The sequence below is a fragment of the Phascolarctos cinereus genome, unplaced genomic scaffold (genome assembly GCF_003287225.1).
Source record: "Phascolarctos cinereus isolate Bilbo 61053 unplaced genomic scaffold, phaCin_HiC Scaffold_4;HRSCAF=312, whole genome shotgun sequence".
NCBI classification, from domain to species: Eukaryota; Metazoa; Chordata; class Mammalia; order Diprotodontia; family Phascolarctidae; genus Phascolarctos; species Phascolarctos cinereus.
The window spans coordinates 235,702,478-235,728,464 of NW_027555847.1; the positions used below are offsets into that span (position 1 = coordinate 235,702,478).

A 25,987-nucleotide genomic window follows, 5' to 3' on the forward strand; every position below is an offset into this window, starting at 1 on the left:
CTTGGCAGTGCCATGGAGAACTAGGACTGTTTAAGCCAGTAAAAGCTAGGGAGAAAGGAGTTTCTGAGCCCCTCTTCCTGTTGCTGATTGTGAAGCTAGTGTTCAGAGTTGAAGAGTTGTCTAGTTTTAGAGTCCAGCCCATCAGAATGAATTCAGTGGTAGTCAGCTTTCCTAGAAAGCTCACCTGCGTATTAATTGTAGCTGGTCAGCAGGTATTGCTGGTGGCAATTAGGAAGGTGAGCCCCTTCTCTATAATGATTTCTCCCCTCAATGATGGCTATAGGGGCTGGGGTGGAAGTAGGTTTGGTGGTTGGGGAAACACTGTTATTTCCAAGTCTCTTGAGTTCGTAGTCCCAGGCTATCTCCATCAGGGTCTAATGGGAAATGATAATCAAAGTGATTTGACTCATCCAGAAGTTTATGAGAGGCCACTGACTTTTCCGAGTCAGAAGAGCAAGAAGACAGATTTTACTTTACACTAGAGGGTAAGCATTGAGATTTGCAGCAGTTTTTATGACATTCCTACTATTATTAATATTGCTGAATTTTTACTAATTAATTATTTTGTTTTGGGTACCCTAAGCAGTCAAAGTGGTTTATGGATTGAATTATAACAAGAGAGAGAAGGTTGCCTTTAGTGAGGCAAGGAGCAAAGTATAAGTGTCTAGCACGCAGGGAAGGAATAGAGAAAGCAGCTTTCTGGGGGCAATGACACACTCCTATTACATATGTAAAGGGAGAGAAGTGCCCTTAGCAGCACCCTCCTTACACTTGTGTGTCCCTGGACTACAAAATTCACTTAACTTTTCTGAGTCTCATGTTCCTTACCTATAAAAATTGGGAAATAAGACCTATCTCATGTTTATTGGAAGCAAAGAACCCTGTAAACTTTAAAGGAATCTAAACAGTATGAATTAAACCACATGGTCAGTCATTCCAGTGGGGCTTTGGATACAACTATAGAATACAACCGTTTTAATCCTCAATCTTGGATAATACCTTCTTTTTTTTTCCAATTTTTTAATTGTAATTTTTGCTTTTGAGCTATTAATTATTCCAGGAAAAAAGTCACAAAACTATGTTATTTGAATCCACTATAAATCTATCCCATCTGCCCCCAGTGCTGGTTGGCAAACTTTTTATTCATTTCTAGCAGACTTCTGTTTAAATTCTCCATAGCAGCTATTCCAAACCTCATTATCTCTTCTAAAATCTCTATTTTGCCCTTAGGACACAACTGTGCTGTGCTTCAAGCCCAGTACTGCCCCAGCAAACATCCCTGGGGAGGGGAAATCAGGGGCAGGCTCAGATGATACAATTGAGACAGGCAGTGGGAGACTAGATGTGATGCGCCATCTTCCTTATCTCTTGTTCTTCCTTCTGGTTCACCCCCAGTGTGCACAAGCTCAGTAACAATGTGAAGTATGACCCAGACTGACACCAAAACCTGTGAATGTTCTCAAATTCCATGCAATGATGACTCAAGGAAGGATTCTTAAGAACAACGTGACAGGCCTCAAAGCCTCCCCTGCCTCCCACTCTCTGTGGTTGTTATGCATCAAAGGCTCTTTCCACACCACAGAATATTTTCTCCCCTCATCTGTGCTATTCCTCAAACTTCAGTTTTCACTGCCACTCAACTTCTAGTATACCAGACACCTTAGAACTCTTCTATAGGGAGTCTGAAGATTGTCATTGGCCAAAAGACTTCAACAAAATAATCAGGCTTTTCTACCTGCAGATTTGCATTATAAAAACAGGAATTGACCACTGGACTGAGGCTAGCGAATACCACATATCCAGAAGAGATAATGCACCCAGCAGAGGGAGGCTTAGCGAGAACAGTACAATGACATCATCAGAAGATCCTGGCAATTCTGCAATGCACTGGCCCTCCACACATGTGCTCTGGCCACACTGAAAGTACCTGCATTTGGGAGAGGGAGGTGCCCTAGTTTTAGTGGGAGGAAATTTTGTGAATTTTTTTGTTATGCTGTCTCACTAATGCCTTTTCTTTTAACTAGTTAATTCATTTGGTTGATTGGGAAAAAAATATGTACATCAGTGGGGCTCATGAACTGTGGTTTTTGTGCGGATATGGTCCCACAGGGTACTTTGAACCTGAGAGTGGAGTGTCCCAGGTGCTACATTTTTAGCAACAACAACAACTCTAGGAGGATTGTGGCTATGTGAAAGAAGAGAAGAAATAAATACAAATGGTGTTTTGAAGATAGAAATGACAAACTTCACAACACATTGGCTTGTTAAGAGGAAAAAATTAAGAGAAAAAAAGCAAAACATCAAAACTAACCATCACATTGGCTATGTCTGACAATATATGCAACATTCCACACCCATGGCCCCCTATAGCTTCAAAGAAGAGAGAACGAAGCATTTTCTCAAATCTTTTCCAGGGCCAGAGATCTTTATTCCCTAGATTCCCAGATCTATATATTTAGGCCTAATGGCCCTACTGTGCTCAAGTCTTACATCAATAACTGCCTCTTATACATCTCCTACTAAGTGCCCGATAAGTACCTAAAATTCAATATGTCCAAAACAGAACTCATTATCTTTCTCTTGAAACCTCTCCTCTTCCCAATGTTTCTATTACTGTCAAGGGTACCACCATCCTCCTAATCATCTAGACCCACAGCCTCAAAGTTAGGTTTGACTCCTCAAATTCCTTCACCCCACAGAGCTAATATGTTGTAATTCTTGTCATTTCTATCTTCAAAACACCATTTGTATTTATCCCTTCTCCTCTTTCCTTGTAGAATCCTCCATTATTTGCTCTCTAGACTACTCTAATAACCATTTAATTTGCTCTCCCTGCCTCAGGTCTCCACTCTAATCTATCCTTCACTCACCTACCAACGTGGTCTTCCTAAAGTACAGGTTTGACCATATCATCCCCACCCTCCGCTCAGCAAACTGTAATAGATCTCCATTGCCACCAGGCTCAAATATAAAACTATCTGTCTGATTCATTTAAAACCCTTCACAACCTGGTATCTTTACAGTTCTTTTACATTAAACTCCTCTCCACTCACTCTACAACCCTGCCCAACTGCTCTTCCTAACTCACAACATTACATCTGTTATCTCCATCTATTTACTTTCATTGCCTGTTCTCCATGCCTGGAAAGCTCTTACTCTTCACCTCCAGCTCCTACAGGGGTGGGGAACCTGTGGCCTCGAGGCCACATGAGGAACTCTGGGTCCTCCAGTGTGGCCCTTTGACTGAATCCAAACTTCACAAGACACAGGTTGGATTCAGTTCAAAGGGCCTCACTTGAGGACACAGAGTTTCTCATGTGGCCTTGAGACCTCAGGTTCTCCACCCCTGAATTATGCTATGCTTTTGTAGTAATCCTCTATTACCTGCCTTTGCTTTGTTCTTCCATATGTCTTTAAAATCAAAATTGGTTGCTAAATTTCATGTGCATTTACATTTTTAGGCAACTCCCTTTTTTCCCCCTTCACCAAAACTGTTTCTCTTTGATTCTTCAGAACTGAATTCTTAAGATCTTCCTCTCGGCTGACTTCTAAAAAATTTTAATCCATGGGATATTCTTTCCTCTCCTTTCTCTGAACCTATGAAATCTATTTTCTCAAAATCTAGGGAGAATGTATTCCAGAGTATTCCTAATCTGAGTTTTTACAGCTTTCCTTTATTCGGGCCTATGCTTCTCCTGCTTATCCATTTAGGAGCTATCTTCCTCTCTTCAAGTTTGTGAAGTAACTTTTGAAAAAGGTTATCCTTAGGAATGGCCTATCATTTTTTATCCTTTCCTAGTTTTCTTTCAGATTCATTAAGGGCTATTTTGCACCTCTTAAACCAAACATTCTATAGTAGCCTAACACCTTCTTGGTATCCCTTTTCTGTTATTAGGTCCCTGGCTTTCAAGAATCACTTCTCCACCCAACTGAATTTTAAAATATGCTGAAAATGCACTGAAATAAATTTTATAATGTCCTTTGTGTGTACTTGCAATGCAAATCTTCTTTGTTAACCTTAGAATGGAATTAATTCTGAAGATTAGACTCCCTGATGTTTTTTTTCCTCTTTCAAAATAATTCAATTCGAATTTAAATTTCATTTGACTGAACAAACATTTATTAAGGATCTATTTTGTGCAAGTCAGAGGCCACAGTGGATAGAAGGACTCTTTACAGGCAATAAAATCTGGGTTCAAGTAGGACTCTAACATGCTATGTAATCCAGGGCAACCCCTAAGACTATGAATTGTAGAATTATTGCTAATATGTATTGATAAAGTTTCTTACATAGAGTTCCCATCAGCAATGAAATCTCAAATCTATAATCCATCCTCCATCTCCCATCCCTCATCCCCCATCCCCATTCCCAAATACATTGCGCTAGATTCTGGGAATATAAAGATGAACATTAAAAATAGTTCCTTAGGGGCAGCTAGGTGGCACAGTGGATAGAGCACAGGCCTTGGATTCAGGCAGACCTGAGTTCAAATCCGGCCTCAGACACATAACACCTACTAGCTGTGTGACCCTGGGCAAGTCACTTAACCTCATTGCCTAGACAAAAAAAATAATAATTCCTTGAGGAGCTTACATTCCCTTGAGGATACAACATATAAACAGATAAGTAAATATATGATTTGAGGAGTAATAACAACTTAGGGGGTCAGAAAAGGCCATAGATGGCAACCAAGCTGAGAATTGATAAAAACTGCAGGAGTGTATTTCAGGCATGGGGGATGGAAGCAGGAGAAGTGTTGAGTTCCAGAAGCAGCAAATAGACCAGTTTGGCTCAATTGTAAAGAGTATGAAGGGGAGTAATTTGAAATAAGCCTGGGAAGGTAAGCTCTGGCTAGATTGTGAGTGCTTTTTAATGTCAACATGAAGAGTCTGTATTTTATTCCATAAGGAATCAAGAGTCATTGAAGCTTCTTAAGCAGGAAAGTGACAAGGTCAGGCCTGTTCTTTGGGACGGTTATTTTTGTGCTTATTAATGAAACTCTGAGGCATCTATAGAAAGGTACAGACAAGTTTGCCTAAAAAGAGCAAGAGGATTGAGAGACATTCTCAGAATACATGATGAACAAGTCAAGAATCTGGGGAAATACTTAAAAAAAAAGTGGACATCACTTCCCTGAGTAACATCGAGGATTGGCAGTAATTTGTCTAATATAACCCAAAGTAATTTCCTTCCAGATTGAGCCTATGAAATGATTAGGATGCAACAGTGGAATCAGAAGATTTTCTCAGAATGACATCTACATGAACTCAAACAACATGATATAATTAAATAAAATTTGAACAAATGGCTAAGTCATAAAGATTTGTTTGTGGAGATAGAGGAGTTTCTGATGATAATTTAGGAGTAGGTAATCACCAACATAAATTACAGAAATGTTATCTTTAAAGTGCCCAGACTATGTATGATAAATGCAGACTGTGCCAGACATGTAGAAATTGTGACAGGTGACCAGAGGCAGCAATAGCTTCTCACTTATCCAATGCCTTGCAAGGCATGTTCTGGGGGCTAGAATTATACATCTGAAGCTTGTTATCACTCATGGACTGATGGGAAATACTTATATTACAAAATGTCCTTGAGAATACAACAAATAAAATGTAGTGGAACTAAACTATATCATAGATTGAACTGTTCTCTACCACACTGATTTTAATAGATGCCACCAAACCAAATTCTGATAATCTCTCAACTAAGTAAAACAAAAAAGCTGAAAATATGTTTTTCCATCTAGTATAGGAAATTAAAACCATATGGGAACAGGATAATGTCATCCCTATTACCCTGTCTGCTGCTAAGGCTATACTGTGCAAGCTTTCAGAGAGACTGCAGAAAATGAGGTTGAAATCTTTTATTCAACCGCAAAAAACAGTTATTTGATCTGTGGCTTTTAGGTGATCAAATTTTGTTGCCCAGGGAACTGTTTTACAGGTTAAGGACTAAAGTAGCATTTTAAAGCTAACCCTAAACCTTCTTTTGGGGTTATAAAAAGTACAAGTAAAATTCCCTCCAGTTTCAGCATGAGAAAGATCTGCATCAAAAATTTAGGTTCTAATGCAAAAAACTTAGAAATGATAATGCTGATACCTTCTATTTTTAGAGAGCATGTTTTAAAATTTCAAAGCATTACATATCCTCTGGGAGATGCAGATCACTGGCTGCACAAAGACCTAGAGAGAAGCCAAAACATCTACGTAACCTTTATAGGGAACCATGTGAACCTAGAGGTTAGATGGAGATCTGGAGCTTGAATGAGATCAAGAAGAAAAGGATTTGAAAAAACTTAGAAGAGGACAGAGATGCCTCATTTGGACCTGGACAGAAGCCAAAGGCCATATCAAATGTGTGGCTCCAGCTGGACAGAAGTATCAGCACATCAAGGGCACTGAGAATCAATTTGAGCCTATCTTTTTTGCTGAAAGTATAAGTTGATTGGTTGGTAGTTGTCCTTCCTATTTAAAGAGAACCAAAATGACATCACTGTGTGGGGGTCGAGGTACGGTGTGTCTGACTGTGGCTGGTCAGAGCAATACAAGCTCCAAAGGCTCTACCACGTATGGGACACAAATAGTCCATGTGAATATTTGGAGTAGAGATATCTAAATTGGTGCATCTCACATTTCTTTTGAGCTACTACAATTTTGCTTTGCTCATAGAACACAGAGCCTTCTTTGATGTGGGCACACAATGCTGGGTGGTCCTTTGCCAGCATTTCCCATGTCCCATAATCGATTCCAAAGTTCTTCAAAGAGGCCTTGAGAGTATTCTTGTATCATTTCGTGTGAACTCTTGCCTTATGTGAGTTCTCCATAAAATAGTCTTTTAGGCAAATGTATGTTTGGTATTTGAACAATGTGGCTAGCCCATTGGAGTTGCGTTCTTTGTAGCAGAGTTAGAATTCTTGGCAGTTTAGCTTGAGAAAGGATCTCAGTGAATGGTACCTTATCTTGCCAGGTGATCTTCAGAGTCTTCTAAAACAATTCAAATGGAAGTGATTCAGTTTCCTGGCATGGTGCTGGCATACTGTCCAGGTTTCCTATAGGCACACAACAATGAGATCAGCACAACAGCTCTGTAAACCTTCAGTTTGGTAGGCAGCCTAATACCTCTTCTCTCCCACACTTTCCTTTGGAATCTCCCAAACACTGAGCTAGCTCTGGTAATATGTGTATCAACCTCATTATCTATGTGGACATCCCTGGAAAGTATACTGGCAAGGTAAGTGAGAGTATCCACAGCATTCAAAATCTCTCCATTTGCTATAACTGATGGTTCCAAGTATGGATAGTGCAGCTCTGGCTGGTGGAGAACCTATGTTTTTGTGGTGTTAATTGTCAGGCCAAAATTAACACAAGTAACAGAGAATCGATCCACACTCTCTTGCATCTCAGCTTCAGAGGCTACACTGAGTACACAATCATCTGCAAATAAAAAATCACGCACCAACTCTCCCTCCACTTTAGCCTTGGCTTTCAGCCTTTTCAAGCTAAATAATTTACCATCAGTGTGGTAGTTGACCTCAATGCCACTTTCATCCTTGTTGAAGACATCTGACAAATTACTAAAAACATCATGCCAAAGAAGCATGGGGCAAGCACATAACCCTGTTTCTCTACTGGCAACTAGGAAAGTGCAAGAACATCATATATGATCCAAAACCTGTGCAAACATGCTGTTGTGGAACTGGCATACAATACTGATGAACTTCTCCAGACAACCTAGTTCTGCCATGATTTTCCCCCAAGGTCTCGTGACTGACAGTGTCAAAGACCTTAGTCAGATCAACAAGCATTGTGTACAGCCCTCTGTTCTGCTCCTAGCATTTCTTCTAGAGTTGTCAGGCAGCAAACATCATATTGGCTATTCCTTGGCCCTTTCTGAAGCCACATTGCCTCTCAGGTAGATGACCCTTTTCCAGTTGAGGGATCAGCCTATTAAGAAGGACTCTGGCAAGAATCTTGTTGGCAATGACTAAGAGAGAGACATCCTGTGATTGTCACAGCATAATCTATATCCTTTTCCTTTATAAATATACACAATGGAAACATCCTTGAACTCCTGGGGGATAACCACATCTTGCCATATAACCCAGAAGATTTCGGTCAGCTTTTGTATAAACAGTAGACTTTGTAAATCTCAACTGGAATAGAATCAGCACTGGGGGCTTTGTCACATGAGAGGACCCTAATGGCCTTTAAAACCTGTTTTTCAGTTGGAAGTTTGGCTACAGACATTTGACATTGACAATCAATGGCTTCAGCATTGATTGATGACAGTCTGTTGAGTGTGCTATGGAAATGTTCAGCCCATCCCTCTAGGATCATGTCCTTATCATTAATCAATGTGGCTCCATCAGCACCATTGATGCAACATAGGTCTTTAGCCCATAAATAGCTTTAAGGCATCAAGAAGCACTTTGGATTATTGCTATCAGTGCAAAACTGCCTTCCTAGTGAGCCAAGAATCTTGCATCTCTGTAAGCTTCACTTGCACTTTATTCTTAGAGATGGATGAACTATTCTGCTGGTGAACCTGTGGAGTTCTTGTTTTTCATTTGAAGCTTTTGAATTTCCCCATCATTTTCATCAAACCAATCTTAATGTCTGTGAGTGTTCTGGTCCAGATGAGTAAATGTAGTTCTGTACTCCAGATCTCTGAAAGCTGCCCATTCCTTTTCTGTTCCACTGTTGTCAACTGTGTGTTGGCCCAACTTTTCTTCCAAGTTAGCAACAAATTGTTCCCACTCAGAGAAATTGTCTAATCTGTTGACATTAAGTCTTCTGGTAGTTGTCTTGCATTGGGGATGCTTCTTTTGTTGAATGTGAATATTTTTAGTTTGGAAAGGAGAAGTCTTTGATAAGTCCAGCACTTTGTAGCACACATTGCCTTCAACATTCTCACATTCTGTCTGTCTCCTTACAATGACACAGTCTATTAAATGTCAATGTTTGCTGTGAGGATTCATGTATAAAGTTTTATCACATTTAGGCAAACAGAAGACAGTGTTGGTGATGAGAAGGCCATGAAACACACAAGTCTTCAGTAATAAGTGGCCATTTGTCTTGCTGTTTCAGATTCCATTCCTCCAAAGAACTCCCTGCCCTGTCTGGTAGTCTGTGCTTACTCTTGCATGACATTCACCTAGAATTATAAGTTTGTCCTCTTTCAGCACATTGATGATGAGGGTCTTCATAAAATTTTTCTTTGACTTCAACACAGTTCATCATGGTGGGAGCATATGCACTGATGATGTGGCATCATGCTTTCCTGCAAGTAGCAATCACATTTCATGAGTTTGTCATTCACTTCTTTTGGGAGGCATACAAATTTGTTGACTAGGTTAGTTTTGATTGTAAAACCTATGCCAGCTTCATGGTACTCCCTATCACTATGGCCACTTCAGAAAAAGACACGTATCTAGCTCTGACTTGGATGAGCTGGCCTTCATCTGCCAGCCTTGTTTCACTCAGGGCTGCTATTTGGATGTGATGCCTGCTGAGTTTCTTCACGAAAGCTATTTGTCTTTCAGGTCTACTGGATTTTCTGTTGTCCATAAACGTGCACACATTCCATATACCAATGGTGAGTGGAATAATCTTTTTTGTATATTTTTTGGTGTTTTGACCACAGGGTAAGATCTGTCTCTGGATCAAGATCTCTGATCCCTGCCATGGTAAACAGGCCAGATTTGGATAAGGTAGAAAAATTTTAGGCCTCTTTTTCTAGCCCCTTTCACACACCAGGAGGTTATCAGTGTGGTTCTAATTTGCTCAAACAAAGCCACAACATTTGAAAGAACCTATGGACCTGCATGGATAGCTTATGGACATTCATTTGCAGTTGAAACCAAGCAATGGCGGCTTACTTCACAGCAGCACAGCTGATAAAAGGGTGTCACTTACCAATGCTGTATATTGGATTAGAATATGGTTTGACCAATAATTCGAAGTTGGCTGAAAGATTTTTCAACCAAGCTCTAAGCATTGCACCTGAAGATCCTTTTGTTATGCATGAGATTGGAGTGGTTGCATTTCAAAATGTAGACTAGAAAACAGCTAAAAAATGGTTTCTTGATGCAATAGAAAAAATTAAAGCCATTGGAAATGAAGTAACAGTTGATAAACGGAAAACTTTGTTGGACAACTTGGACCATGTATGCAGAAAACTTAAAAAGTATGAAAAAGCACTAGAATACCATCATCAAGCCTTGGTATTGATTCCCTAGAGTGCTTCTACCTATTCTGCCATAGGTTGTATACACAACCTAATGGGCAACTTTGAAAGTTCAGTTGATTATTTCACATGGCCCTTGGACTTAGGAGAGATGATACATTTTCCATTACCATGCTTGAGCACTGCATTGAAATGTACATTGGTGATTCTGAAGCTTATATTGGAGCAGAGATCAAAGACAAATTGAGGTGTTATGAATTTGATGTACATACAATGAAGACCCAGAAAAACATCATTTCACCATCATAGAATTTCAAGGAATTTGATATAGAAAGACAGACTCTGGAAGAAACAGCTTATACTATTACAAATGTCACATCATTCAAGCAAAAAAACAGATCTAGGCCTCTGTTGGAAGAAACTTTTAAAACTGAAATGAATGAAAGTGACATGATGTTAGAAATATCCATGTCAGACCATAGTACATGATTCAGAGCCCTGGTCGAAATTTCATTTTGTCCTAATATGTTAGTATTTTGTCACATCTTTGTTATATTTGAAGAATTTGCTATTTTTCTATATGAATCCAAACTACATCTCTACATCTAGTGGTGGAGAACTAATGTCTGCCTTAAAAGACCAGGTAGCATGCCTTCACAACAGCCGGTTTTCCAATTTTCCTGATTCTAAAAAAAGCTACACATTATGGAATAAAGAAGGTAAACCATCTTTTATTTTTTAAACTGCAATGAGACCTTTTGACTGCTGTTAAAACTGTGATAAATACTAAGAAATTAATGTGAAATTGTTTACAGTACATATAAAAATCAATTTAAAATAGCTAAAGATTATTATAGTCTTAGGACTAGCACATTTATAGCCTACCAGTGAAGCACATTTTAACATTTTAAAAAAAAAGCCAAAAGAATTAAAGTAAATCTTAGTGCAGCATTTTGTTCTTTAAAACAAATAGCTTCAAAGTAATTCATTGATCTTTTTTAACTTCTATGTCCTAGTATATGGGAGGCAAAATGTGCCCGATTTCATCTCATTTTTATGCATTAAATTGATGATGAAGTTTTTTTAAAAGTCTTCTCCGATACCCAGAGAGCTGCCAAACCCCACTGCTGCTTCAATCTAGTGCGAGGACTACCCTATGGACTGGGCCGCCTATGTGCAGGGTTGTGACTACAGCTCCCAGTGTACCCTCACCTGCTGCTTTGTCACTTGCCTGTCACCATAGGACTTTGAGGTAGATATAAATGGTAAAATGATATGGGTGATATCTTTTGACTTCTGTATAAATTGGATTTGTGAGGCAGAATAGTATGAAGTCATCAGCCTCACTCTTCTTCCAGAGTCGTTGAAGTCCAGAGACAAGACAAAAGTCAAAATGACTCATGATGGCTTGGGATGCAGTAAATGACTTTGGCATCTTTGATGTCTAATCAAGCTCTAGGCACTCCACAGTATCTGCTTCAGCCTCTTTCATGGCTATTGGAACATACTTACCGTTCTTATCCTCCCATTCTGCCATGGGAAATCTTCACATGCTTAGGATAGACAACCCATCCCCAACTCACCCAAGATTTGAAACACTTTAGTTCCCCTCAACTTGGCTTAGCCCGTCTGCCAAAATGGTGTAGGAGGGTGTGTCTGCTGCCCATGCTACAGCTTCTTGGAGAGACAAGCCCCAAAAAGGGCTCAGCAGCCCTCACACCCAAGGAACTAGCCTTCTCTGAGCACCTACTCACCCCAAAGTAAGTAATGCTTACTTTGCTTGAAATACATAAATAATGTCTTCTATATAGGTCTGTCTAGAGGGAAGAAAAGCCTTCTTGTGGGATGGGTTACCTGATGACCTTGGAAAAAATGGAAGAAGGTTTTCCTGGCTGTTGAATAACAAAAAATTATAGATCTAGGAGGGATATTAGAGGTCATCCATTTTAACCCCCTCATTTCATAAAAGAAAGTGAGTCCCACGAAAGTTAAATGTCTTCTTCAAGTTCACACAAGAGCTGTGGGCAATGATTCCAAATCCAATGTTCTTTCCATTATACCATCCTGCTTCATTGAGTAGGATGAGCCTAAGTGGTTGTTAAGAGAATTTAGGCCGTGGAAAAACATGAACAAAATGGTAATTTTCCTAGGGGAACTCCATAGTGGAAGGAAACTGAGTCATAGAGATATAATAACTGTGAGAAAGGCCACCAAGGTATACCTAGTGTGTTGTGTACAACATTGTGGGGCCTGGGGCCCAATTGCTACACAGATCTATAGAGATGAAAAGGATATGGACTAGGATAATGGTAGTAGGAAAGGAAAGGAACAGATAAATAGGAAAGGAAGAACTACTAGGGCTCCCATAGTAATTAAATGTGAAGACCATTGAGAGTGGGGAGTCAAAGATATCTTTGAGGCTTGAGACTGGATGACTGAGAGAATTGACAACAACAAGGTAGACAAGAGAAGTAATGAATAACAATGTCTCAAGAAATTATGATGGTATATAATCTATGTGATAGTGCTTGCCTTCTCACAGAGAGGGAAGGGAAGAGAGGGAGAGAGAGAATTTGGAACTCGAAATCAAAAATAACATTAAAATAGTTTTTACATGTAATTGGAAAAATATTTAAAATTTTTTCCAAATAAAAGAAACTATGATGGGTTTCTACAGGGAAAATTCTCATCAAATTTAATAAGCATTGACTCAACCATGGAAGAATAAAGCTAATTATGAAAACCAAATGTCTAGGAATTTATAGTAATCATAAAAAAAACCACATACAAACCTAATAATCTGATCATTTCACATACATACATGTATATACACACACATATGTATGCATGCATATATTTGTTTTTGACAATGGTTTTTTCACAATGATATAGTATGACATTTCAAAATGAGAGGAAAATGACTTCTTTAAAAATTTCAGTTCAGTTTATTTTACATAATTCAGGCAAATTTTCTCTGAAGACATCATCAAGGACATAAGACCAGAAAAAGAATTGGGCCAGTCATATGGCCAAGTTAGGGATAATAGATGAATAAATAGCCTGACTGTTGCTCTGGTATCCATGAAATATTAAAAATATCCAGAGGTAAGCTTCAAATACATTAGGCAGATGGTCTATGGAAGATTTAATAGAAGGAAATGGACAGACTTTGCAAAAGATAAGAAGGCATTTGTTGTTTCAATTAGTGGAAGGAACATGCCTACTGATGAGATTGCAGATCCTCTGGAATGAGGAATGTTGTTGTTGTAGTTTTTTCCCCCAAGATCCAACACACAAACTCCAATCCATTTAAAATAAAGTTTTATTTCAATGGAAGTTTATGATTGGCTGCCACAATAAATAAAATAAGAATATTTTCACAATACAATGCATGTCCACATGCATTAAATAAATATGTGTGAAAATTCTAGCATAATCCCCATAAAAATATATGAGACTTTTCATTATTGTAATTTAGCTATTTATATCACCTCAGGGATAATAGTAATCACTACTTTTTCTTTATTCCACCACTGAAGTCATATCCACATATGAATTAGATTTAGTGGCCCTTTTTTTTGCTTAATTTTAAAATTTTTAACCATAAATCAGATAATTACTGGCAATTATTTTGGATCACATTAATAAGTTTGACTAGACCAAATTGATCATTTTCAACAAACTGGTTTTTGTTATTAGAAAATCATGGAAAGCTTTGAATATAGTAGGTACATTATGTTTATTGAAATAGAATTAAATTTGAAGAGGGTGACGGTAGGCATCAGTGTTTTCAAAATGGTGTTCCTAAAGAGAGTAAATGCGGATATGCTCACTTACTCTTTTGTATTATACATATTAGACCTGCTTGAAACAGTAACATTTATTTCTACTCTTGCCAAATCAAAAACATACAAAATATCTATTCTGAGACCAATATTTCTTTAAAAAATGAAAGAAAGAAATCTTGAAAGTGCTAAGTTAAACAAAAGTGCTTACTAAATCTTGGCTATCTAGAGATAAAGAATGGAAATATCAAAGTACTTTTTATGTTGCTCCTAGATAGATAGTGCCTATCAAATCTGTGACAATAATTAATCAATAAACATTTCTTAATCACATGCCAGGCCATCTCCAGTTGTCCTGATCTATATCTTGCCACTGGTCTCAGATAGCTCTGGAGGAGAGAGTGAGGCTGGTAACTTTGCACAGCCCTCTCTCACTTAAATCTAATTCACTTGCAAGTCATGGTATCACCTTCCTAATGCCTTCCTGATCCTCTTCAAGAAGGAAGGACAAACAAACAAACAAACAAAATATGTGCCAGTCCACTGTGCTAAGAGCTTGAGTTAAAAATAGGTTTGAAGGTGGGATAATTAAAAGAGCCCTGGATGAGAAGTCAGGAGACCTGGAGATTCTAGAGCCTAGGTGCTGCAGTCACTGAGTGATTGGTGTTAAACACATTGTTGCATTTCTCCGAGGCTCAGTTTCTTTTAACTGTAAAACAATGGAGGTTAGACTAAGTGATTGCTATTGTAACTTCCACCAGGCAAAATACCAGTGGGTACCGCTCTCCTTATCTTTTCTTTTCACATTAATACTTGCTAATTTGATTCAGTTCAATGAACAGTAAGCATCTACTACGTGTTTTTGAGAACACAAAGTAAAAACTAAAACTTTTAATCCAGCAATGACTGAATTTTACCTCCTTGCTATCCATACATCCTTCCTAAAGCCTGCCTTGTAGTAATACTTTATTTATATAGCACTACTGGTCATAACTCTTCTAATACTTAATTAGTACTTGCTTAGCAATCTGGATCCAAAAATGGCACACCTCTTTTAGCCATAGGGGGGATTTCACCTTTAACTCCAGGTTAAAATTCTGTGATTCTAGAAAAAGAGCATAAATATGGGAATATGGATGTGGGAAAAGTGGATATATGTACAGGAGGTCTTGATCTGAGAAGCAAAATGAGTCTAAAATGGTGATGTGAGTGTTTCACTAACTATAAACATCCTGAATCAACTGGTTTTTCTGTATCTGAAAGGCACAACTTATTCTTGTTTGTGACATTTCTTCAATCAATCCTTTCTTCTTCTTCTTCTTCTTGATCAGTCAGCTATGCTTTCCAAGAAGCAGTTATTTTTGTCTCACTTTGTACTAGTATTTTTTCCTGTCTTCCTTCCCCTTCCTACGTCCAATTCCAAGTAAACATCTTCCAAAACAAACTCTTCATCATGCTGAGAATAGGAATGCATCATCCTAATCCAAGCTCTGCTGGCTTCACTGAAGAGTCAAGAAATCAAATAAGCTCAGATTTGCCAAGTGTAATACTTCCTTTTTGCCTTGCAGTGTGTGTGTGTGTGTGTGTGTGTGTGTGTGTGTGTGTGTGTATATGTGTGTGTGTGTGTGTGTGTGTGTTTAAACTTGAATGAACTATAGTTCAGAGCTTCTCAGTCTTCTAGCAAGTCATTTGATCTCATCCCAGGAAATTGACAGCAGATTCTAATTTAATAATAGCTAGTGTTTATATGGTGCTTTAAGATTTGCACAGAGCTTTATGTATGTCATTTCATTTGCCCCTCACAGCCATTCTGTGAGGTAGGTGCTATTATTATACCCATTTTACAGATAAGGAAACAGACCAAGAGAAAGGTTAAGTGACTAACCTAGGATCCCACGGTTAGCAGGAGACTGAAATGGAATTCAAACTCAGGTCTTCTTGACATCAAGACCACCACTTTACCCTCTACACCACTAAGCTGCTTTACCAAGCCCACTGGTGTTATCTAGACCCTAAATGCCTACAGACATAGTAGACAATTCTTGCTGTTTTTAACACAGAAAATTTTATCAATACCTTTGCTTTTATATCAATTCATTTGTGAACAAACATACATACTACTTTCCCTACCCAACAAGCCTTCTAGTTAAAAAAAAAATTCCAGTATAACAAAACCAATCAACACACTGGCCATTTTTTTTGACAGCAGTGAGGTGTCTCAATGGGTAAAGAGAGCACCACTGGAGTTAGGAAGAACTGAGTTCAAATCCAACCTCAGACACTAGTTGTATATCCCCTGGACAAGCCATATAACTTCTGTTTGACTCAGTTTCCTCATGTGTAAAATGGAGATAATAAAAGAAATTACCTCCCACAGTTGTGGTGAGGACCAAATGAGGTAATAATTGTAAAGTGCATAGCATGGTGTCCGGCACGTAGTAAATGCTATATATAAATGTTAGCTAGTATTGTTATCATTATTGTTACATTGGGTATAATTTCATGCCAAAGAATCGTAGAAACTCCTGGCTGGAAGAGACTGCCAAGTCATCTGGTCCAACCTCTACTTGAACTGGACTCTTCTCTACATCAGCCCCATGTTCTAATGTAAACTAGTACAGTGCACAAGATGTAGGAAAGGAACCACATTGGGAAGAAAGTAGATGATAATTTTACAGTGAGGACAGTTAGGAAGGGTTTTTAACTTCTTAGGCAGAGAAAGCTTTCCTTAAGAAAAAAAAGCTCTTTGATCCATCTCTTTGTTATGGAAAAATCTCTTTACTTTTTCCATTAATATTTTCTTCTCATCCTACTCGTCATTATTGTGCTTATGTTCTCCCGTAGAAATCCTGGAGCTAAAGGTTAAATCCCTCCCAAGGCTAAAGTAGGAGGGCCAACAGCTGTTTAGGTCCTAATTGCTAAACAAGCATAGTACTAAGTAAATATTAGAAGAAAGAGCCATAACCAGTAGTAAAGTGTATTGAATGGAATTAAATTAACATGGATCGATGTGAAAAGAAAAGGTAATGAGCATGGTATCCATCTCTACCCTAGCCTCTTCTCATTCTCAGCCCACCAGGGGTGGGGAACCTGTGGTCTTGAAGACTTATGGTAGCCTTCTAGGTCCTTGGGTTGCCGCCTTTTGACTGAGCCCAAATTTTACAGAACAAATCCGCAGATGTCAACCCAGAGGGCTGAAGAGGGAGAATAAGAAGCGGATCTCCAACTGTGTTTTTTCTTTAGCCTTTCTTAGTCTTGGCCTTGGGTGGGGATTACCCGTTGGCGCCGAAGGGCGTTCGGCGAAACACCTGGTTGCACAGCTAAATCACACTGCTAAGCCCTGGAATAACCTTAACCAGGAGTATACCTATTGGGCACTAGTACGACACTTCCCCCAACCACGTCCAGTTACTTGGAATGGGGATCCTGTTCCCCTAGTTGTGGTTTCCAATGCATCACTTCTTATGGGCGAAGGGGTGGGACGGCCAGTTATCTCCCATCTTCAAAATAAGACCATTATTATGAGGAGTCCCACACTACCCATTTGCCTCAGCAAAGGTACCCATGCCGGTTGTGCTCGGGTAGAAAATGATACTATCACTGAGTTACCGCATGCACCCCACGGTTGGATAGGGAAAGGGGATCATATACACTTTTATGTATTGCAACATCAGCATAGTACTACTAGCGGGTTTTTTCCCTCTCCACTCCCTCTTTGCACCCCTTCCCCTAACATGTTTGCAGGCTTCCAAATCTGTTCTACAGGGCATCAAGTAGGTGGCGAAAACGTGAATGGGACTCAACTCTACTTTCTGGATGGACAACCGGGTCCTTGGTTTGCGGCCCCGGTACCCCATGTGAGAAGCCCTCGAGGAGTTATAGCCCATGCACATCTGTGGAAACTGGCTGCTGCCTTTGGCCCCTTGATCCACTTCACAGATAACAGTGCACCTCTATCTGACAACAGCACTCTTCGGAACTGGTGGTGGGACTTGTTATTTTCAGCAGGGCGTACTTGTAAAAGCCATGGTCAATTAGGACACTGTAATGATTTTAACGTAACCATTCAGACGACTTCAGATCGTGACATGTTTTGGGTCTGTCGTAACGGCACCATCACTCCCTCCTCTGCAGAATATGCTGTACACTGCTACAACGGATCGTTCTCCAATACCTTACAATCTACCGACGTAGCCTCCACGGCCACCATGGTCCTCCTTCTTCGAGTGCCGCCTATCACCTTTGTGCCAGTATTAACTACACAACCTTTTGCGCAATCACCTATAGAGAGATTCCTATTGCGCCGCTATCGGAGAGAGATGGGAGGTTTTGACCTCATCAACCTTGCACTAAATATTGCTGAAGCATTAGATCTTGTTCTGGTGAACCATCAACTGAGTCTTCTAGCACGGCATTTGGAGGAGTTTATGGAAGAAACCACCCAAGCATGGACTGTGCAACAACGATTTAATCGTCTCCTGTTAAATAAAGTTGAGTTCATGGCCACAGTATTAGCTGATACTGTGCTGGAGGTGACTATTGCCGAAAAGCTTTCTACTGTTGGTTGTTCGTATGAGTTTCAACCGCCCATGTGTGTCACTGCACTTCATCCTAACTCCTCCATTGATTCTTTGATTAAGAACTTGACTGACTTTGAGCAAATAGAAGATTGCCTTGGTCAATTGGACACTATTTTGGAGCATATTCGCAATGTCACCCGTCAAACAAGGGATAATCTCTTCCCTGATTCCCCTTTCGATCAACTTTTCAACTGGTTACATAACCTGGGATTTTCGCAATTCCTTCTTTGGCTCATTTATGGTGCAGGCTTCCTGATCCTTATCTGCTTTATTGCCCCTTGCCTTTTCTTTTGTTGGCTCCGTGTGCTGCGACGCTCTCTTGAGAACGTCAAAGCCGACCTCTCCCTCCCTAAGAAAAACCCTGTCTTTGTTTAAACAGAAAGGGGGAGATTGTTGGGGGCTGGCAAGAGATGTCGGAATGGAGAGGTAAAGGTGATTGGGGGTTGGCAGGGGACACCTGAATGGAGAGGTGACACCCCAGGAGTTGGGACCCGCCTCTTCTGGGGATAGCTTGCGGGCTCAGCAGTGAGCTACGTGACAATCCCGGATGAGGTGCTGGGGAGGCTCCGCTAATGGGTTGTTGGCACCGCCTTCGGGGTGGATCCTTGTAGCCTTCATGACCCGCCCTCAGATTATATAACGGGCTGAGAACAAAGGATCGGGGGGATCCTCCACAATAAAGAGCATACACCACACTCGCGTCCTGTCTGGTCCTTGAGCCCACCTTTCCCCCCAGGGTGGGTCCGGAGACGTCCGAAGCCCAGCTCCCAGGGAAGGAGACGTGCCTGAAGGGCCCAGCCCGGGTCAGTGGACAGTTCTTAAAGGAACATACACTTTTTGTATCTACTGAGTCGTTGTTTTACCCAGGGTTCACCAGGAAAATACCAAGATGGGACCACAGGGGATGTGGTTTTTAGGTCTCCTACATTACTAAGTTAACTAGCAGTCAGGGCTGACTAAAGATTGTCCATTCTGCCACTAATCAATGTCTTGTTTGGAAAGATAGATGTAGGGAGTGTACATATGTCTTAAGTCTAGGATACACATAATGAGGAGTCCAGGATGCATATCATGAGGTAGGGAGTTGGTACAGATAATCCAGTGGGTACTGAATATCTTTAGGAGCCAGTACAAAGCTAGTCCCAACTGGCATTTTTAAATTCCTACAGCTGAGGTTTATTACTGAGCCAAGGAGGCCCACTCATGAGTAATTGCTAGGCATGGTGTCCTTGGACTGGGGAGAAACTGAGGCTAAAGGGAAACATGGTCTTGGAGTTGGGGTCCGAGTACAAGTACCCAAGCACCAAACACCCTATCACCACCAACAGGCAGGTAAACCCCCAAACCCCCTGAATAGCCATAGCTACATCTCCTCCCTTACCGCAGCTGTCAACCACTTCAGCCAAGGCCCTAAAGGCATAGCCAAGGACAGCAATACTTGGAAAGATGGGGCTGGCAACTATCTCTACAGATGCTGCTGCTTCTGTCCCTTCAAGCAGCTACAGCTACTGAAGGGAAGGGTGGAAGCAGACAGTGCCAAGGACTTTGGTGGTGAGAACTTTCTTGTCTAAAGGATAAGATTTTATACATGTAAATGATGTTAGAGAAAATACATTATCACCTTCTTTGTAGCTGCACCCTAAGGACCACGGGGCTTTTATGTCTGACTTGCTACTGAAGCTTCCTACATGTATCCTCCATTAGAATTGGAGTTCCTTGAAAATAGGGATGTTCGTGCTTTTTTATTTATAATCTTAGCTCTTAACACAATGCTTTACATATTACTAGTGCTTAATAAATTCTTCATTGATTCATATGACACTGTGAATTTTTATTACACACAACATTTTTTTAAGTATATGAAATACCCCAAGGGATTACATAAATATTAAATTTAATTAGGTAGTACCAACACTACTTTGTTTATCAGTATTCCCTTCTGAGCCTTCCTTTTGCTCTTTTTTTTGGTATATTTTAAAAATGTTTCATTATCTTTTCCTTCTTTTCTTTTTATTTGGTGGCTATCATTTTTACTACTGCCTCAATCATCTTTCCCTCCTCTCATAACTCTATCTTCCAGATGTCTCCAGAGGAGAAAGTGAGTCTGATGACTTTGCACTGCCCTCCTCACTTAAATCCAATTCACTAGCAAGTCAGGGCATCATCTTCCTGATGTCATGGTCCTCTTTGAGAACAAAGTACAAACCGCACAACAACCATAAATCTGCCATCTCTGTGGAATAGGAGCAATATAAGAACTCCTGCCCCAGGCAAGTTAGACTAATTTTTCCTTAAATGCATTGAGACCATCCTCAAGACTTGATTGGCTCAAGGGACTCAAGGCTCATATTGTTGACAACATTTCTTAGGTGCTTGAGTATAAAACAGTCACAAGAAGCTCCAGGCTCCCTCTGATGCTTGCTTGGTGGAAGACAATGGGCAATTCTCAGCTTCGCAGCTGAATCAACTCTCAGAATCAGGTGTCCTTATTGACTATCTACTCAGGCTAAGTGAATCTCCTTTTCTGTGACTGTTGAATGTGTTAATTGTGAGTGTCTCATTGTGTTCTGTTATTTAACATAAACTAACAGGGGTCTGGCCTCCCTCACACAATTTAACAAGTACAGTGAAGCAAAACAAATCCACACATTGTGTCTGAAAATGAATGTCTCCTTCTGTACCTCTAAACCATCACCTCTCTGCCAAGAGGTGGGAAGCATGTTTCCTCATCAGTTTTCTGGAATGAGGAATGGTCATTACATTGACTATAGTTCTTTAGTTTTCATAGCTGTTTTCCTTTACAATGATGTATTCATACACTGTTCTATCAGTTCTGCTCACTCTATATTAATTCATAGGAGTTCTTACAGGTTTCACCGTATCTGTTCCTTTTGTTATTTTTATAGCTCAATAATTTTTTATTATATTCATATACCATAATTTGTTAAGCCATTTCCCAATTTATGGGTATCTACTTTATTTCCAGTTATAAATGAAGATGATGTGAAAACAAAATATTTTTTTTTAAAGAAGAGACAAGTAATCTTTCTTTCTCTTTCTTACATTTTATCTCTGGCATTTTTTCCCCTTCTTACAGAAATATGTTCACTTTAACAAAGGTGGGGTTTTTTTCACCTTGTCTGTGGAGGTAAAAGGTCATTTCAGAAACACTTTTATCTTTAATATAAAAATTGAAAATAAAATGAGAACTTCTTAAGTTCTAAAGTCATCTGGTTGATAAAGTTGGTTCATGGTAAATGTTTCTCTTTTGGAATGTGTTCTGAGCCCCACATTACAAATTAACTTTTGGAACAAGCTATCTATTTATTGCCTATACTTAAAAAGGGAAAGACTGCTAACTAAAAGATAAGACAGTGGTATAAATGGCAGGCATGTCTATTCTGGCCTCTCTTCTTCATCAGCTTCCATGGTTTTAATTATCATCTCTATGCAGACAACTCAGATCTTTTAAGCCCTAACCTCTCTCCCAATTTCCAGTCTTGAATCCTTATCTATTTAATATCTCTAACTGTGTGTCCCATAGACATCTTAAATCCAACATGTCCAAAACTGAATTCATCTTTCCCAGCAAACCCTTCACTCATCCTAACTTTCCTATTATTTTCAAAGGTTCCCAGTCAATCAGGTTCACAAACTAGGTATTACCCCCAACTCCTCACTCTCTTATTTTTTTTTTGTTTGGTTGGTTTTTTGTTTTTTGATTTTTGCTTTTTGGTGAGGCAATCGGGGTTAAGTGACTTGCCCAGGGTCACACAGCTAACCTCACTCGCTTATTCCTACATCAAGCTCTGTCTATTCTACATTCATAATATCTCTCATATATACCCCCTTCTCTCCTCAGACACTCCCACCACCCTGGTGCAGGCCCTCACCACCTCCTGCCCAGACTATTGCAATATCCTTCTGTTTGGTCACCCTGCTTTAAGTCTCTCCCAACTCCAGTCTATCCTTCACTCAGCAGTCAACTAAGTCTGGCCACCTCTGTCTCTCTCTGCCTCTCTCTGTCTCTGTCTCTCTGTCTCTGTCTGTCTCTCTCTACACACATATATACACACATAAATATGTTGTGTATATATCTATATCTATATCTATATCTATATATAACATACACATATATACATACATATATTATGCCTTATTTTTAAAATGAGAAGGTTGAACTCGACAGCCTTTTAGGTGTCTTCCATTTCTAAATCTATCATTCTAGCTGTTTTTCACAGTAGGATATAAGCTCCATGAGGATAGGTACTATTTATTTTCTGTTTTTGTATCCCCAGGGCTTACCATAGCCCTTGGCAAGTAGTAGGTGTTCAATAAATGGTTTTTCAATCGAATTCAAACAGCTACTCTGCTGTGAACTAGGTGCACCTCTGCCTTACTTAAATCCAGTTCACACATAAGTCATGACCCATCTTACATCATGATATCACTGGTACTCTTTAGAAATGAAGGGTGAAAAACAAGGCTGCTCTCTCTAGGCACTCGATGAGGGCATTTCCCTCATGAATAGATTGTTTGTATACATACATAAAATGCCGTAAGACTTTGTTGACCTTATTATAAAGGCTGTCTTTCATTATCTGAAAATCTTCAGCTTGTACAAAGTGTTTCTCTGTGTGTTTATCTTATTCCATGTTTGTAGGGAGTGTAACAGGTGACCTCAGAGGTAAAAAGCAATAAACAACACCTGAGGTTGAGGAGTAAAAACCGAGAACTCAAACTGAGCACCAGAACCAAGTTGTACTGGGTTCAGGCATCTAGTGGGGTTTCCTGACCTACAGTGAGGACTGATTATCATTTATTAATGACATTAAGGACAAATAACACTATAAGGGCAATGTTGGGGGGTGAGTGGGTCTGCCTCCTTCCTCTCCCCTCCCCCCCCACAGTTAACACCATTTGTGATACAGAAACATTAAAATTCAAGAGTCCAAAACCAAGCATTCAAAATAAAAGTGAATACTCTGGGATAAAAGTAGCATTATTTGCAATACTGAATACACAGACACAGAGAGTGTCACAATAGGTACAGAGCTCTGCAAGATCCATTGCCCAAATAGCAAGAGGTTGGAATCCTGGCAATGTCCTCCTCTATTGATGACTAAAGTACAAACCAGCATCAGTGCTGTTAAAGTGCATAATATAACTGGAAGACCTACCTAGGATTCTGTTAGATCCTTACTATATTGATCTTACATTTGAGATCTGTACAGCAGCCTCCAGGAGAACCTGAAGCAGCATGGGAAGGAAGAACAACAGTTCCTGATGAGCACAAGCCAAGCAAATTCAGGGCTGAGCAGGAGAATGACAGCAGAGAGGAAGGTTTTAATTCATTACAAACTTTAAACAGGAAGGAGAAGACTCACTTCAATGCAGCAATTCAACAAATATTTGTTAAGGTCCCACTGTGAAAAGATAACTGGGGCAAGGCTCTGGGAGAAATACAAAGCTTAGATAAGGCACAGTCTCTGTCTTTATGGAACTTAATGATCTAGTAAGCATAGCCCTGCTATGTTGAATCATTCCAAAGGATCAGTTTCAGATAAAATAATGGGGATCCCATCAGCTACTGACTTTGTTATAATCAGGAGTCAGATTTTAGATATAAGATGGTGGGTTTCACCCCTGATTCATTGTCTAGCCAGAAGTTTCTGGCTCCTTGGAATTTCTAATAAAAACTTCCAAATCTCAGCAATAATTTCCAAACACCACAATATTAGCTAAGAAATAGTAGAATGAAAGCACATTCATTGTTCTCTTCAACTTTGAGCATTAGTCCTTAGTACAGCACAAAAATATCCAGGCCAAATACAGCCTAACACACAGCCTTATTTCAGATTATATTTGAGGGGGAAGAGGAGACATTCAAGGTAGTACCATAAATCTGGAGGACTGGACAGGACCCTTGAGAGTTGGGGCTTAGCAGGGGGGAGGGCTGATTGATTCCCTAGCAATCTGACGTGCTTTCCCCTTATACCAAGAGGGAGATACCAGTCAACCCCTCCCCCAACCTCCCCCATTCCTATGGAGTCCATATAACTTCCAGTACCATTGAAAGGCAAGATCCAAGTTTCCTTTAGACTGTCTTGTGTTGTATTTTAGCTTTGGCTCTAGATGACTTAGGAAGTTGTCATGTTGAAGGAACCCTTCTGCTTGGTCCTATTTATCCAGCATAGGTTTCTCAATGCACACACTTGTGGGTCTGATGTGGGGAATGAAGTTCCCCGGAAAGGTCACTCAGAAGTACAGGGACTTGTCTGGGAAACTGAGTCCAAGTTTTTATATATTATTAAGATCTATTTATTCTGCTCAGGAAACAAAGGTTAACTATGTTGCTCTGGGACTGAACCTACCTTCACTTCTATTTACTGTCAATATACATATCATCTTTAGTCATTTTAGGCTTTCATCTATAGTGTTGTGGGGAGCTTCACTAAAGTATACTTCATTTCTGGCCACCTATAGCTTACAGGAGTATCCAGGTCAGACCATGGGTGCCATGATTAATTATCTAGAAGCAGAACTTGCAAAGTATAAAAATAGAGGCACATTTTTGATTTCCTTCATACTGATGCCAGTAGAAGGTTTATCTCCCTTCTCCTCAGACATCACAAAATATTCTGAATTAGGGATTTTCTTATTTTTCTCATTCAATCACACCCTAGAAGACTGATAAAATAAAATGGAAGAGATCAATAAGTTGAGTCAGATCACTGGATTGATCAGCGATGAAGAGTCTGGGTCTGTGTGAAAGTTACTTTCTCATTCATATTTCTATGTGCACTTTGTTTTATTTACTTCAGAAAGTTAAGTCATATTTCATAGAAAAGTAAATATCTCAGTGGGGCTAGCACAAATCATTTGAAATATGTTTATTTACATCTAACAAGTATTGCACAATGCACCCACACTCCAACTTAAAGGAACTAAAGGAAATTCACATTTGGCCTCTCTTACTACTATAGCTATATTAGGCTCAAAGAAAGGACATAAGCTTCCCTCTCACAGGCTGCCACTTTTTACAAGTGAAAATGCATATTTCCCATGGGCTATAATTTGGCAGAACACTCCAGTTAACCTATCTGAAGGGTCATGTGAAACATTGTGATTTGGACAGCCAGCAAAGAACTGCTAACTACTGGGATCCGCCACATTTCTTCTGCCTACTGCCTGGAAAAAGAAACGTAGGTCATGTTTACCACAGCAATGAAATGGTGGGAAAGACTTTGGGGAAGTACAGGGAAAAATATATGTGGTTCACATTAACAAACTACTATCAATGAAATACTCAGCATGGTACTAAGTAAGAGCTTTGGGAAAAATAAAGATATGAAATATACAAGATGGAGTTCTGGCCCTTGAGGAATGTATAGTTAAGGAAAAGAAATGAATAAGTATTTGTTGAGCAC

General features: G+C 39.7%; 2 protein-coding genes and 1 pseudogene across 2 annotated transcripts in view; 2 read left to right on the forward strand and 1 right to left on the reverse strand.

Moving 5' to 3' along the window:
* Window positions 1-25,987, reverse strand: part of CCDC192 (coiled-coil domain containing 192) — a 330,167-nt gene that overhangs the window by 19,172 nt on the left and 285,008 nt on the right. The window lies entirely within an intron of this gene.
* LOC110223843 (cell division cycle protein 16 homolog pseudogene) lies at window positions 9,508-10,681 on the forward strand (annotated as a pseudogene).
* On the forward strand, window positions 17,158-18,958 carry LOC144456874 (uncharacterized). The gene has a single exon (XM_078152960.1). It carries the CDS (start codon window positions 17,442-17,444, stop codon window positions 18,930-18,932), a length of 1,491 nt encoding a protein of 496 aa, XP_078009086.1. The 5' UTR covers window positions 17,158-17,441; the 3' UTR covers window positions 18,933-18,958.